Source organism: Mya arenaria, chromosome 14 (genome assembly GCF_026914265.1).
Source record: "Mya arenaria isolate MELC-2E11 chromosome 14, ASM2691426v1".
In the NCBI taxonomy this organism is placed as follows: domain Eukaryota; kingdom Metazoa; phylum Mollusca; class Bivalvia; order Myida; family Myidae; genus Mya; species Mya arenaria.
The window spans coordinates 59,081,025-59,097,522 of record NC_069135.1 but is presented as its reverse complement, the minus strand read 5'-3'; the positions used below and the strand labels follow the sequence as shown (position 1 = coordinate 59,097,522).

At 33.6% G+C, this 16,498-nt stretch overlaps 1 protein-coding gene across 1 annotated transcript; it reads right to left on the bottom strand.

Annotated features, from left to right (window-relative positions):
• Positions 1-600: 600 nt before the first annotated feature.
• LOC128216326 (fork head domain transcription factor slp2-like) lies at positions 601-8,559 on the bottom strand. Its single transcript, XM_052922886.1, has 2 exons — positions 7,291-8,559; positions 601-945 (listed from the first exon to the last, which is right to left on the bottom strand). Exons 1-2 carry the CDS (start codon positions 8,557-8,559, stop codon positions 601-603), a joined length of 1,614 nt encoding a protein of 537 aa, XP_052778846.1.
• Between the last annotated feature and the right edge of the window lie 7,939 nt (positions 8,560-16,498).

The following is a 16,498-nucleotide window of genomic DNA, read 5'->3' as shown; positions in this document are numbered from 1 at the left end:
TTTCTGAAGGTTTGGCATTTTCGTTTCTCTGTGAGATGTCCAATCATTGCTCGACATTTTGATCACATGATACAACACCACTTTCTCATTGGACTATTAACTCGTCATATTAGATGAGGCTCGCTTTTATGATTTTAGTGATGTAAAATTCCGATACAGAAACAAATGCATCTTCGGCATTTTGATGTAAGGCCATTGATACGCTCTTTGCACACTTTTGTTACATCGAAAACAAACCAAAGACTTTATTCATTTTTTCGTATTTATTTTTATTTTAATTAATAAACTTTTTACAATATTTACAATAACATAAAACAACCATTTTTGAAAACAATATCACATCAGACAAATGAAACACACTTTCTGAAATTTGTCACATATTTTTTTTAAACCTTTTCATTTAAATTATACAAATATTTATATACATATATATCGCTACCTATTAGTGACTAGTACTTAAATGACTGACACATATTCTGAACAAATATTGAAATGTCATTTTCGGGTAGAAACTTAGCAATCGTTCATTAAACTATTTTGTATATGTTTTTTTTAATAAATAAATTAACTCCAAATGTCTACAGTATTGATCACAGTTTCTTAAACTATTTTCCTGCTGCTGGTCCATAGTTTTACTCTTCCCATTTTGTTTCTTTTCCCATTTCCCCCATTTTGTTTCTCTTCCCATTTTTCCCCATTTTGTTTCTTTTCCCATTTTCCCCATTTTGCTTCTCCTCCATTTTTCCCATTTTGTTTCTTAACCCATTTTCCCCATTTCGTTTCTCTTCCCATTTTCCCCATTTTGTTTCTCTTCCCATTTCCCCCCATTTTGTTTCTTTTTCCATTTTTCCCATCTTGTTTCTCTTCCCATTTTGTCCAGTTTTGTTTCATCTCCCATTTTGCTTTTCTTCTACTTCTCAAACGAGTGTTGGAGTGGTGTAATTTCTGAAAATGGAAAAAAAATACATGATTAGACATATTATTTATATCCATGAAATATTCGTTCAATTTATATGTCAGCAACAGAAGCACCTGCAGTTGCATTGTCGTCAGTTTCATCATCATCATCATCATCATCATCATCATCATCATCATCATCATCATCATCATCATCATCATCATCATCATCATCATCATCAGCACCAACAACAACAACAACAACTAGAAAAACAAAATTTGCTCCATGTGGAATCTTCATAGCTCTTATCGATTCTTAAAATAAATAAATTGAGAATTGTAACTTTAAAACTGTTTTGCCAGTCAGAAAGTAAAAACAAATATAATGTTGCTGTCCTGTTCAAACGCTGCGTTGTAGTTTAAATCGTTCTGTTGTTCAAGGACGTCTGATTTATTAAAGAATTTCAATATTGGTGGTGTTTTTTTTAATTTTGCAGAAGTGAAAGTTAAGTTTGACACTTGTTATTTCTAAATCTTTTAAATCGAATTTCCAATTCTCAAGTATATTTCATGTACGGTTCAAGTAGGAAAACAATTTTATTAACCAGATTTACTATTTCTTTAATTTCATATTTCATAAACAACTCTGTCGAACCAGAAAAACAATCTAGTTGTTTGACAAAATTTCGTCTAGATTTGCAAGCATGCGCGCGCAGCAGTGCACTCGATTTTGACTTCTTGAAGTGGCAAATATTTAGAATCATGTCTCTATAAAGTGATCGAATATGACATTATAAAATCCTGACTAGATTAGAAAAAGATTACCAGAAACTCTACTGTAAATATGGATTCTATCTAGCTTTTAACATTCCACGCGCTCGAAGATCAATTTCATAATTTTTGCGAACGAAAAATTGATAATGTGAATATTTGCGATTTAGGCATTTGTTTTAAATGTTTGCATTGACTTAAAATGCCAGACGACAGGCATTGACAGTTAGAAAAATGGAGCTTTTAATTTTGAATCATCCACCTTTTTTCACTTTTTAATAATTAATCGTTTACGTCCTTTACTTTTATATTTTTGTTTGTTTGTTCGTCTATGCGTTCGGTTATTTTGTTGCTGTTTGAATTTATATTTTATATACCAACTACCATATTTTGCTACACACATTTTAATGTTTAAAAGCTCATACAACACCAGGCGAAATTAGTTATTCATTAATTATTATTTTAATTATTTATCGCTATAGGTTAAGAAAAAATGTGAAAATTGTTTCCTTTTTTTTAGTTTAAAGTTGGCGTTCAAGTCCTATTCTAAAACAATTAATATCGAAAAATAATATAGTATCACCCCGATCACTCTCACATGTGAGAGTTCATGTTCGATATTAGGTATTTGTCATCAGATAATTCATAATATTATTTGCAACAAAAAAAGATAAACGGACGGACGGACGGACTACGACACCTTTTTGCTATATCCGACCGTTGTTGTCGTTGGTAAAAACTTTATCAGGCCCAAATTTCTGGAAACTTCTTAAGCTTAACTGGCTTAAGTCGCTTATTTCAATTAGCCAAAATACATAATGAAAATGGATTTTGATAAATGAAAAATGGTTTATTCTGATCATCATGAAATATTTTCTATCTTAAGTATTAACACTCTTGAAGAAGTTAAGATTTAATAAGCAATTTATTAAAAACCAAAAATATTGAGCTTAGCTTAATCGAGTTATAATTCGTTTCGAGAAATCGGGGCCAGAGATATAATTATAAACGTGTAAGATTCTCGCATGAAACTTCGGAATTTAAGTCACATTGACAATACAGATATAAATATCTCTGAAGCAAGTGGAAATACTCTGGCTTATTTGATTGCGGTAATTTATTTTATGCTTAAATACTCAGTAAGCAAAACCCTTTCAAATCGTCACCTTAGTGGAAGAACTCAAAATCTGCTTCTATTAATATATAGAGGGGTGAAAGCGAAAAGGTTCTAAGTGACATTAAATTAAGAAGGAGATAGAACCTTTTCGCTTTCACCCCCTCGATATGCTGTTATTGAGTTATTGCACTAAGGTGACGAAATAATACCAAATATATGTGGGGTTATCACACATCCACATTTAGAAGTATTGCCAATTTCTCTATGAAATAACAAGCTAATTTGTATACATCGGGTACCAACGGTATTACTTATCGATTAGTTTTATACTAATTTCTTTTAGCTCGACTGTGACAAAAGATGATGCTTATAAGATCACTCTCAAGTCCCTTTCCTGGTTCGTGAGAAAGTACCCCTGGTGGGGATTGAACCAACAACCTCTTGGGTGAGAGACGGACACATATACCATTAAACCATTTTCACTTGTTTATTGATTTTAATATGCAAAATAAATGTTCGAAATTACATTGCAGATAAAGAAGTTAAAGTAGTAATTTGCATTTTTGTTTTTTATTTCAACTGAAAATGTCCACTTTAATTCAAGACGAAGCGCCCAATTTTGCAATATTTCAAAGCCACAAATAGCTTGTTTATACTATTTGCATCAGTATAATATTTACGGTCTTCCTCTTTGCGTACCTTTTAAATAATATCAAAATGTTACGGGGTCACCAGGCCCAAGTATGACGAAAATATTTAAGCCAGTTCTCAAACTCAAGCACAACTTATTTTTCCACATTCAAGCATGGCATGATTAAAAAACAGTTGCATTATGTTGATAAACATCATTTCTTAATATTGTAAAGACTTTTATTCCAAAAACACAAAATGAGCTTGAGTTATCACGTATTTTTGTGTGTGTTGGTTTTTGTATATGTACTCGTGTTACTACATTTTGTGTTGCTATGGATACACGTTGATATTGATAATTAAAAACATATGTGTTGATGACGATGTACATTGTACAAGTCGAAATAAACTGTCTGTCTGTCTGTCTGTCTGGAAAAAAAATACATTTGGATTTCTAAATGACTCGTCCATTGAATTCGAAGGGTGAGTGCGAAAAGGTTCTAAGTGACATAAAAAAATACAAGAAGATAGAACCTTTTCGATTTTTCACCCCTCGAATTATTGTTTTTGTCAATATAAAACACAGACGTCGGCGCTGCTTCAAACAGAAGCGGGGGTGAGATTATTGATGTTAAAACTCTGTGATCGATGGCAGATTATCGGATTAGCACATTTTTATCTATTTGTACATATATTTGTTTAAACATGGACACTTTAACTGGCAATTATGATGATAGCCGTGATTGACTCTAACACCGACGGCGATATGTTTGATAAGATAGTTATATGTGTTTAAAATAAGATAATATGCGTTTAAATATACATGCTGATATTCTATGGAAAATCTTATATTTAAAATCAGTTAAAAGATATGCATTTCAAGAGATAAATATATAATCTTTCTTTCTTATGAGAAATTCAAGATTAAAAAAAATTGACACTATTTCGTTGTGTCCGTAGGCCTGTATTCTATGTACACACTGTCAGCGTCCCTCAAGCGTATTTTAAAACGGAAACCATATTAAGTAATCCGATTAGCTACATCACTACTAGATCAAATTTAGACAAATATTAAATACCAGTCCATATTACATGTGTCCTCAAAAAATACTTAATATCGTATTTTCAAGTAGAAATATCATCTGTATATAATAATTTAGGTTACTTCAATAGCCGCAATTGTTTTCATATTTACAAATTCAAATGTTTGCCATGCAATAATGTACTAGGTTTATTAAAATGTTTCATTTTCATGCAGGTAAAAATAATATTCAAAAGCTTCATGATATCCGCGAGTTTTGTTTTATGACAAGTTTTATGCATTATAATTTATTTATTGTTGATAAAATATAGTTTTTGTCTCTATTTCTATATTTATCAAGCCAGACCCTGTCCGCGTGTGTGTTCGCGTCCGCTAAAAATCGCTCATACGAATGGCCCGTTATATATTTATACAGTCGAACCCCGTTGGGTCGAACTCGCTTGGATCAAACTTCTCGTTGGCTCGAAGTGAATATTTAGGACTGATTTCACTAGCTGAGTAAGTATTCCCGCTTTGTTCGAATTTTCAGAGGCTCGAAGTTTATTTTACGGGGTTCGACTGTATATCAATTAAAGTAACATATGATAAGACAAATAGTTGTTCCACATAATTAAAGTGAATGGTAAAGCGCCACCTTTGTGTGGAAATAAATATGGGTCTTACAATTTATAAAAGTTTCAAAAAAGATATATACTGGACATACAGTCGGCGTTCTTTTAAGTATTAAAAATAAACAAACACGGTTTATTATCGTTCAGAATTGGAGCTTATCGTTTGATTGTTGATTTTTCTCACCAAATCTGTCTTATAAAGATTGGATTAATTAGATTTTGATAGGTATTTTGATAAAATAATCATCCTTAAATAAACTAAGATCCCATGTTGTACGGAATGACTTTGCAAAAAAGATAAAACCATTTATAGTATCATGTACATATTAGGTTGCAGTAAAAATAAAAGATGTAACACGTTTTTATAGATAAATTTATTGTATAAGAGTATATTATAATATTGTATTTATAATTATATAAACAAAATAAAATAACATCAACGCTGACTGATATTGCCAGCTTTGATAATTTTCCTTCATTTTATACAATTGATTTGTATTTTTATTGATTCCGACGAATAGTTTATAAGTACAAGTAGTGCATAACATATTATTTACTTTTAAAATCGAATAGATTTTAAGCGTGGCATACATTTTTCTCTTTATGAATGAACAGTTTTTAAGTATGTTATGCAATTTTCTCTTATCATTTTATTCTTTTATGAATGATTATGTTTTTTAAATGAAATTTTCTCTACTGATAGATATATTTTGAATAGAACATTTTAATTTTATTTTACAATTGAATGTGTTTTTTTTAAACTGGCTTGTTTAAGTCATTGGCACTGCGTTTGAGAAAGTTTATATATAAATCATTAAACTAAGAAATTAAGATTTTAAGAGGCAGGAGCGGTCCAGAAATGGAGAACTTCTGTTATATATAATAATTTAATATATACACAATATAATATCGACATATCCCCGATAAGCCGATAGGTGGAACTGTTTGAGAAAAGAAAATTAAATGTCTTTTGTTTTTGTTTTTTTGGTATGATTGTATTCAATGCATGCAGAATAAAAAAACACAAATAAATACAATAATAAAAGCGATAGATTGTAAGGTTGTTATTTTTGTATTCCATATTTATCTTAGAAATTTAAAAAATATCGGTACACTATGTTATTTATATTTTAACATAAGGATTTTGAAGACAATAAACATGACTGTTTTAAAAAACAACAACACGAAAATTGACAGTGTGAATTTTTAGATGAAACAATAAGATACACTTTTAGAATTGAAATGTAATGATCAAAATTCAAACGAAATTGATCATAGACTATATAAACAAAAATAAGTATTTGTATATAGATATTAATTACTTCTGTGAACCCTATATATGATGTCACTTATTAATTATAATGATTAACTTTTTTTTTAAATCAACGCTATAGTTATGTGTGTTTTTTTAATGTTATACCTGAATTATATATATAAAAAATACACAAATTTAAAAAAAAAGTGTATGCATATTTTTTTTTCAGAAATATTTAAAATGAATTACGTATGTATTTTTTTGTTTTATTCTCTGTAAATGTGTATTAATCTTCCTTATTTTATGTATACAGAGAATACAAACATTAAAGTTTAAATGAACGATATAACCATAGGAACCACTTCCGTAGTTAATTCGAAACTATTTTATACTTATTAATTTATGAATGCTATTCTTAAAATATCATCTCTTCATTTTCGTATTTTCGTTCATAAGGAATCTTTTTTTTAAATAACTAAAAATAAGGTATTGTCTACGATGCCTATATCTAAAATTCATTTCTTTTTCTTTTAAGATTCATATATAAAACATTAATGTCTTATCATTTTATAGATTCATTTACCTTATATAATTTCGTATTCCTTTCTAAGATTTATGAAATGATATCTTGAAAAGGCGTTTTAGAGTTTCTAATAAGAAATTACAAACAATCACAGCAACGCACAGATACTAGATACTTTTACGATATTTTTCTGACTAAAATTAGGATGTTTTTGAAACTTATTTTAGCGATTAAAAGGGAAATTCAAATTCAGAATGGACCCTGAAGCACCTTGGGTTGAATGTAGATTTATGGAAAATTCTGACTGGCGAAACATTACAACTTTTACAGAACTTTTCTGAAAGTTAACTAATTTAGAAAAGAGCAATGCTACAAAATTTTAGCTGAAGAATGGTCAACAAATTGGGCAATCATTCATAAACTGATTGGCTTGTTTCAAAGTACCCACCTAGTCGAAAGAGCGGCGTTGAGCGGATATGTGGGTTGTTCCGGATATCCCGTCTGCCATTGGGGTGAAGGGCTGTTGTAAACGGCGCTGTTACATCCGGGCGTCTGGTTGCCATAGCTACCGTTTCCATGGTACCATTTCATGAAAGGATTGTTCATGTTCTGTCGCAAGAGAGCGTCGTCGAGACGGTAGGCGCGCCGCTCCGCCTCCGTATAGGGGGAGTAAATCGAACTGAGCGCTGGGGCTGGGTTAAATGGAACACTTGGGGCAATGGGCGGTGTCGTTCCGAGGTAGCCGTTCGCCATGTGGTACATTCCCAAATCGCAGTCCTTCTTTCGGCCGCGGCGGCGGGAGCGCCGCCTTTGACGGAAGTCCCCTCGCATGAAGTCCTGGATATTGGCCGGATGGATGGCCCAATAGTTCCCCTTCCCGTCCTCACAGCGGCCTGCTTTAATGAAACAATCATTTAACGACAGGTTATGACGGACGCTGTTTCGCCATCCCTGACCTTTGTTAATGTAATATGGATAGTTCTTTTCGATCCAATTATAAATCGAACCTAAACTCAGTCTTTTCTGGTTAGACTCCAGTATAGCTTTTGCTATGAGAGCAATATACGACAAAGCCGGTTTAACATCAGAATTTCCGCGCGCTTTGTCGTCATCAGTTGCGAGCGCGCCACTTTCAACACTGTCGTCTGCTTTGCAGAGTTCGTCTGTTTCTTTTAATTCAACAGAATTCAAACATTCGGAGGAATTCTCGGTCGGTAAAGGTTCTTGTAAGTTTAAGTCAGTTTTAAATTCTGAAATGTGTTCAGAAACTAGCTTTAGATTATGTTGATCACTTGTCTGTTGGTGTTGGTCGCTTGGTACCCCAGTCATTTCGTTCACTTCACTTTCGTACCGTTGACCAATCACACCTTCGGCCATATGGTTGTCAACAATGTCTGTCTTAAGAAGCATACCTTCTCTGGAAAGTCCTGTAAACTCAGTATTTCCGGCCATTTTATAGTAAGGCGATCCGGCTCCGGAAATGTAGCCATTTTGGAACACCGCGGATTCGGAATATGATGGCGGCTCGCGCGATGTGTAATGAACACTTCCGGAAAGCGGGCTGTTGTATCCATGATAGCAGTTTTCTTGTGTTTCTTGGAAATGGCCATGATGGAGCTTTATTGAACTTCCGTCATATCCGAGAGGAGCGTAGAGACCATTCTGGAATCCGCTTCCGTCTAAATAGCCACCTTGCATTGTGGTTCCGTACATTTATATCATATCGCGGTGGTTTCAAAATCACAAAAACAACAACTCCTCAATTGTCTTGTAAGTGTTTTAAATAATTCCTGATTTTCCAAATATTGGTTCCAAATAGTCACAAACTGTTTTAGTGTTTTCCAATCTGTTTACAAAACAGGAATTAATTTTATGTAAATAAACAACATAAAGATTTATGAAAACACGAACAACAAATGCCTAAGTCCCAAGTATGGACGAATGTATACAAGGTTTGTTGGCAAACTGAATCAAACATTTATACCAAGTGGTTTTTAAACAAGCCTCAATTTACATTTATCTAGCAAGTCAAAAATCGCCGTGCCAAATTTCAAGATCTCCCAAAGTGCCACATGAGCTTAATGGAATGCTGCATTCTGATTGGCTGGTTTCGGAATTCGGAGATCTACCCTAATCATCCCATTACGGGTGAGATATGGCGATTTGTTGACAGCCAGATTGGGCGGGACCTTATCGCCGCCGTGTTTTGGTAGTCAGGTTTCGGCGTGAAGTGTCTATATAGATTAGTAACAGATTTGAAGGATAAAATTTTAAAGCGAATCAAGAAACTGATTTTCAATTTAGACTGCATTCGTTTAATCCGAATGTTGTTCCAACCAAATTAAGGTGTAATTATGACATGATAAATTAAATGCCGTCTGCTCCTCCGTTGGTGCACGAGAACCAGAGAATCTGCAGAACTTGGAATGCACGCGAGAAAAGAAATCAAATCTACGGACTAACGTTAAAATATCCTATTCATGACTCCAAGAGCATGTTCTATATTAATTGTATTGAAAACTGTTAAAAAATCAGTTTTTTGTCCTTATTTTCTCTTGAACACCAAGCACAACATTTAATGTACAAGGTGTAGAAAGATGCACAAAATAAAAGTTTTCATGCAATTAGTAAACGTATGGTTTTTGTACAGTTAATAATATGAGCCTTTTAATATAAATAGGGGTTTTCAGTTAATAGCTACGTGACCACAAATACCTCAGTTCAATTTATGAAAGCGGCGACTAATCTGTACACAAAATCATAAGTTTTAATCTTTTTTTCATCACTTAAGTCAAACGAGTGAAATATGACAATACTTTAAAGAGAGTGCGTTTCTTTTGTGCATATATCTAGACTTAGTAGTTTAAATGTTTCCTCATCTATGTTTTAAGGCCGAAAACTTCAAAGCGTTATTTCATTATAAGTTTGGTTTCATACCATTCGATTTTTTACACCCATTTCGTAAGTATGCACGCTTGTGCGCGTTCATGTTTTCAGTATTTTATTTTGTTTGATTTAACTAAGTTTTAAAACAAGATTAGCATTAGTTTCTAGTTTCCTACTTTTGTATATATCGATTTTAGATGTTAAAGTAATGTATAGTTTTATGTTTTTTGTGTGCTATAGTCTCTTATAACTATAAGTATATATACTGGGTGGCAATGCATATTTTAATGTATATTTAATAGGTGATGTATATATGTTGTATTGATCAGACTTTAATAAACTATCACATACCAGAAGACCATTACGCTACCGGTCATTATCACTTGTTACTTACCCATTTAGTAATTGTGACAAAACGTTGAATCGTTTAGCAAAGGGGTCAAGTTAGACAGTTATGGGAGGGTGCTGTACCCTGTCCTTTTTGTAGCACCCTACTGCCCTCATAGAGACCAGCATATATACCATTCTGTGTTTATAGAACTAATTGCTTTAGGCTGTCAAATATTTCTTTTGTTTTGATTTAAACGATTATCAATACATAAAAACTTTACATAATTGACAGTTGCAACCAAATAGTACCTATATTAAACACAATGCCTAAATATTTTTGGGTAAAAATCATAATGCTCGAAATCTTCACATCCTGATACAAAGTTCCCTTTTATCCCATAGCACCACGTGTTCCTTTATTTTCCGCACCCTGCCCCTATTTACCTGGCTGAAACCCTAATACATTTCGTAACATGATGACTGTTGATTGGGATATTGTATATTTTTAGCATTGATATGATTTAGTACACTGGTATTATATTTTGACCACAAAAGTTGTGGGTGGATGCCAATGTTATACTTTTAAATCCAGTTATCTCTTGTGTGGATTTTGACGAAGCCATCGACAGACTTTCCCATACGACAGTACTTGAGTTAGACTGATGTGGGACGGATACATGGATATGACGTATTGATAGAGCTCTGTATTCTGGCCACACCCGGTATGTCCTGAATTCTCACAAATATATAGAACGTCGAGCTACTAAGCTCATAAAGAACAACAAGATACAGTATAAAAGATACAATAAACAGTTTACAAGATGCAGTATACAAGATACAGAATACAAGATACAGTTTACAAGGTACAGTACACAAGATACATTATACAAGATACAGTATACAAGATACAGTACACAAGGTACAGTACACAAGATACATTATACAAGATACAGTATACAAGATACAGTATACAATATACAAGATACGGTATACAAGATACAGTATACAAGATAACTATACAATATAACTATACAAGATAAGTATACAAGATAGAGTATAAAATATATAGTATACAAGATACAGTATACAAGATGCAGTATACAAGATACAGTATACAAGATAACAATATACACGATACAGTATACAAGTTTCAGTATACAATATATAGTGCACAAGATACAGTACACAAGATAAGTACAAAAGATACAACATACAAGATACAGTGTACATGATTCACGAATCTTTATGTAAAGTCGGGTACATGTAAATTTTAACACGAAACATAAGCTTAGTGAGCTATTTTCCGACATGAATGACAATGTTTGTATGTTACATAACATAACAAAACATAACAAAAATGGTGATCTGAAAATAAAAGCATATTGTCTGAAATAGGTTACATTTTGGAAAAAGTATTTACAAAAGCCTTTTCTAATTATAATTATGCAGACAATAACAAAAATAAGATGGAGTAGAGCATTGTATACAATGATAACATCAACCAGTGGGCCCGGCTGTACGGCCAGTCCACACGCGCAGTCCACACGCGCTGACATACCACTGTATAATGGTACGTTCTTTTCAGAGTATGAAATAAGGATACTAATAAAAGTACACATTTTAAACAGCAAAGTTGCAAGTAGCATTATGTACATGAAAATTACAGCATGGTATAGAAGTGTAGTTAGTAAAATAATGTTATAAATAACGTTTATTTTTTTATTATTTTAGCTTGCTAAAAAACTTATTTGGAAAACAATATTTACACATTGAGCATTTACAAGAGGGACATGTCTAGGTGCGGATTAGCCTTCCAAAAAGACCGACAGTTATAAAACCGAAATGCAAAAAAGGGGAAACATTACTTCACCCTTTCTGTTTCAAGGCTCGAGGTATTTTCGACGGTCTTTGGGAATTGGAGCCAACGGTGTTCGACGGTATAGAATATATGAGGAAATAATTTAGTACTGTTTGACCTAACAGAACTACTAATCTTGTAACTCAATCTGACCAGGATTCGGAGCTCCTCGGCCATTTTTCTCGAAAACAACCTCGGATGAATATGGACGGTTTACATACTCAAAAATTTGTATTTTTAAATTCGCTGGAAGAAGTAATCTAATTTCGCAGTTAAACTTAAAAACTTTACTCTTTAGAATCTTAATAATGTTTGTAATAATACACTTAAACTGGCAATCAATTTAAATTTAGATCAATAAATACAAGCTAAAACACTACATTTAATTAATGATATAATTCCAAAATTTACGAACTACAGATGTACCGGCATACATCCGAGGGTGTTTTCGATAAAAATGGCCGAGTAGGTTCGAATGTCTGACCGGTTCACAGAAACACCTGAGACCCGTATTGGTTAGCCTTACCATTGATCTTAAATATTTTTCGTTTTTTTTTTCCTTTCGGAATAAAGAGTTAAGGAAGTATATTAATCACCTACCCTCGCACCCACCCCTCAAAGTGTGGGTCGGGTTAGTAACAAAACGAAGTATTGTATATTAATAATTAAGAAGGCTAAAATAGCTTACCAATCCCTTACGCAGTGATCTCCCTTGACGAACAGAGTAGATCTGCCAAAATAGCTCGAATAATTTTCAGCTAACTTTTAAGAAACTCATTTATTTGAATCTCATAGTCGTTTTGTTTTGTTTAAAAATCCTTAAAATACTGAAGGTTTCATATCTAATTCTCACTGTATGTTTAAAAAGATTTTAACGCTGTCACGTGATTTTAATAAACATCACGTGATATGCATAATGCAAAGGGAAGTAACCGCTGCGTGGAAGTTGGTCCCTTGTAATTCATGTGAACTGACAGACGTTCCATGTGGCTAGCTGTACGATATGTTTGGGAAACAAAAAGAAACAACAACTACAAACATCCCCTATTCCACTTGCAAATAAAAGTAGAACTGTTGTTTGCTATTGTTTATTGTGACGAAAAAAAGTTTTTAAATGGCGTCGTCGATGGCAATGCCATCGTGGTCGTCGTCGTAAAAAACAATAATTGTTGGCCATTACTCGGAATTTTTAAAAATAAGGTTCACGTTTATGCGTGGCGGATGGCAATATCCGACCCGAGGGGACGCGCTGAAGCCGTTGACAAGATATTTCGGCCAGCCCCACATTGCTTAAATACTATACTTTTGATATATTATAACATTTACCTCTGTGTACCTTGTACGCCTCTCTTTTAGGGTATATGATAGTCGCACCGTCCATCTGTCGGGCCGCACATATCGATGTGTATATTTTGGGCATATTTTTTTTCCTTTATTTCTTATAGGAGCTGAAATTGGTAGGTAGTTCTTGTTTTATTAGGGTCAGTAAGGGGTTATATCTTATAATGGGGAGTTTGTTTTATTAGGGTTAGTAAGGGGTTATATCTTATAATGGGGAGTTTGTTTTATTAGGGTTAGTAAGGGGTTATATCTTATAATGGGGAGTTTGTTTTATTAGGGTCAGTAAGGGGGTATATCTTATAATGGGGAGTTTGTTTTATTAGGGTCAGTAAGGGGGTATATCTTATAATGGGGAGTTTGTTTTATTAGGGTTAGTAAGGGGTTATATCTTATAATGGGGAGTTTGTTTTATTAGGGTCAGTAAGGGGGTATATCTTATAATGGGGAGTTTGTTTTATTAGGGTCAGTAAGGGGGTATATCTTATAATGGGGAGTTTGTTTTATTAGGGTCAGTAAGGGGGTATATCTTATAATGGGGAGTTTGTTTTATTAGGGTTAGTAAGGGGTTATATCTTATAATGGGGAGTTTGTTTTATTAGGGTCAGTAAGGGGGTATATCTTATAATGGGGAGTTTGTTTTATTAGGGTCAGTAAGGGGGTATATCTTATAATGGGGAGTTTGTTTTATTAGGGTCAGTAAGGGGGTATATCTTATAATGGGGAGTTTGTTTTATTAGGGTCAGTAAGGGGGTATATCTTATAATGGGGAGTTTGTTTTATTAGGGTCAGTAAGGGGGTTTATCTTATAATGGGGAGTTTGTTTTATTAGGGTTAGTAAGGGGTTATATCTTATAATGGGGAGTTTGTTTTATTAGGGTCAGTAAGGGGGTATATCTTATAATGGGGAGTTTGTTTTATTAGGGTCAGTAAGGGGGTATATCTTATAATGGGGAGTTTGTTTTATTAGGGTCAGTAAGGGGGTATATCTTATAATGGGGAGTTTGTTTTATTAGGGTTAGTAAGGGGTTATATCTTATAATGGGGAGTTTGTTTTATTAGGGTCAGTAAGGGGGTATATCTTATAATGGGGAGTTTGTTTTATTAGGGTTAGTAAGGGGTTATATCTTATAATGGGGAGTTTGTTTTATTAGGGTCAGTAAGGGGGTATATCTTATAATGGGGAGTGAAAGTACCCAATAAAGGCCCATATGTGGGAACGTCCGTCGATGTGTCCGTTCGTCTGTCCTCTACTGACATATCTTTTTGACAACTTTTTTTTCTTTTTTTTCTTGGAATGAGCCAATCTTTTGCGTAAAAGTCTGAAAACCATTGACATAAGACTGCTGACAAAAGATCAGATCGCCATTTATCATATTTAAGTTAAAAAAATGTTTTGTGGCTAAAAGCGTTATAACGCTTTAAGAAATCTGATTTTTTCGGCAGTTTAACCAACCATTTGAGATTTGTTCTATTGTGAATTATCTTATATGACTGAATTGAAGGCATTGATGCCCAAATCAGCCGATCCCCAGACAACTTTTTTTTTAAAATTATGTCAAAATTGACAATCTCTGAGAGTGCAGCTTGATATTAACCGAATTTTTATCCTCACATAAAAATGTTCAGCAGTTGGGAAGATGTGTAGCGCATTGCATTCATGCTCTCACCACAAGGTCAAGGTCTTTCTTAGAGATCAATTGGCTATCACAAAGGTCAAGGTCTTTTTATGGGTCAATTGGCTATTACAAAGGTCAAGATCTTTCTAAGAGGTCAATTGGCTATTATAAAGCTCAAGGTCTTTCTTAGAGGTCAATTGGCTATTTCAAATTCAAGGTCTTTCTTAGAGGTCGATTGGCTATCACAAAGGTCAAGGTCTTTCTTAGAGGTCAATTGGCTATCATTCTGACATGGTCAAATAGAGGGCATTTGTCAAGTTAAGGCGTTCAAAATGATTTTATTCACTTTTGTAGTAACTCAGATCACTCTGGCTTTACAACAAGTAGTTGGTTAATGCCCTGAGAAAAAACGTCATTCACTTCAGACGCTCTTGTTTCACATCACATGGAAAGTCTTTTCTGTGTTTAGGCCAATATATTTTTTTTGCTAGATTTTCATCCTTTTTTAAATGGGCGTGAGAGGTGACATTTTTTTTAAATTTCTTATTCTTCTAAGATGACTGTTTTACCGTTGAATATGTGTTCAAGCTCTTTCTTACTGCATACGGGACCATAAACATGAGTTTCAACTCGATCGTAACAAATCTCATTTTTTACATGATAGCGTTATACATCGAATCTGTAGGTATGCATAAACACCGTTACTGGACAGTACCGGACCGATACGCAAATACAGAGCCCAGAACATTACTTTTGTTTGAGTCAATAAAATAAAAGGGGCCATGGAAAATAGAGGGAGTGGACGGGGATGAAAATCTGACATTTTTGTAGTCGCCTTACCTCAAATTGAGATTTGCCACAATTAATACAATTGTTTTTATTTACCGAAAAATAAGAATAAATATCGAAAACAATGATTCTTATGCAGGATATCATTTTAATTCGATAGAAAGGTGCAGAAAATAAATACGCTATTTCTACCTTTTGAGATTATAGTTGAACACAGTTCATATTTTAGCACTCACCAGCCATTTTATATTTGAGCGTTTTCAGAAGTATTATAAACGCTGTTACACTCTTGTTATCATTAATTGATATATTCCATATAAATGCATTACTTAGTAAGTAGTTAAAGCTGTATCATTCAAAATCTATGTTTATTATACATGTGTATGTATTGATTTTAAATACGAGTGTCACTTAAAGATGCTGTACAGGGGAATGATATTTATTTTATACGAGGTTAGTGGCCACGCAATTACTGCGGTTAAAACTTGTTCACACGCTCTGTGTCCGAATACAGGCACGGTCCGGTAATTTATCAAGTCACGGCGGACAGTAGCGTGGAGTGAATCTCCGAATTCCATCGGTTGGCCAAGACTTATGTCGCCAGCTACATTTGATAATCTTACTATCAACATGTACTTGACACAAACTATCCTGAATTCAACCGAGTCCAACTGTCCAGCAAACACTTGAACGGGAATTTTGTAGATTTCGTCTTTCTCCGCTCTCGTCTGCATTTACATGCTGTCGTCTGCGTCATGAAATCAAAGTAACGGCTTGAGTGTCGCAAATTAAAAATGTAAAACAAACCACTACATATTTTCACACGCTATAG

Bases quoted from the DNA above. Each gene is read 5' to 3' on its own strand.
- LOC128216326 (XM_052922886.1), bottom strand. From the start codon at position 8,559: ATGTACGGAACCACAATGCAAGGTGGCTATTTAGACGGAAGCGGATTC. The intron at 946-7,290 runs GTACTTTGAAAC...TTCCATTTTCAG, and splicing joins CCGCTCTTTCGACTAGGTGG to AAATTACACCACTCCAACAC.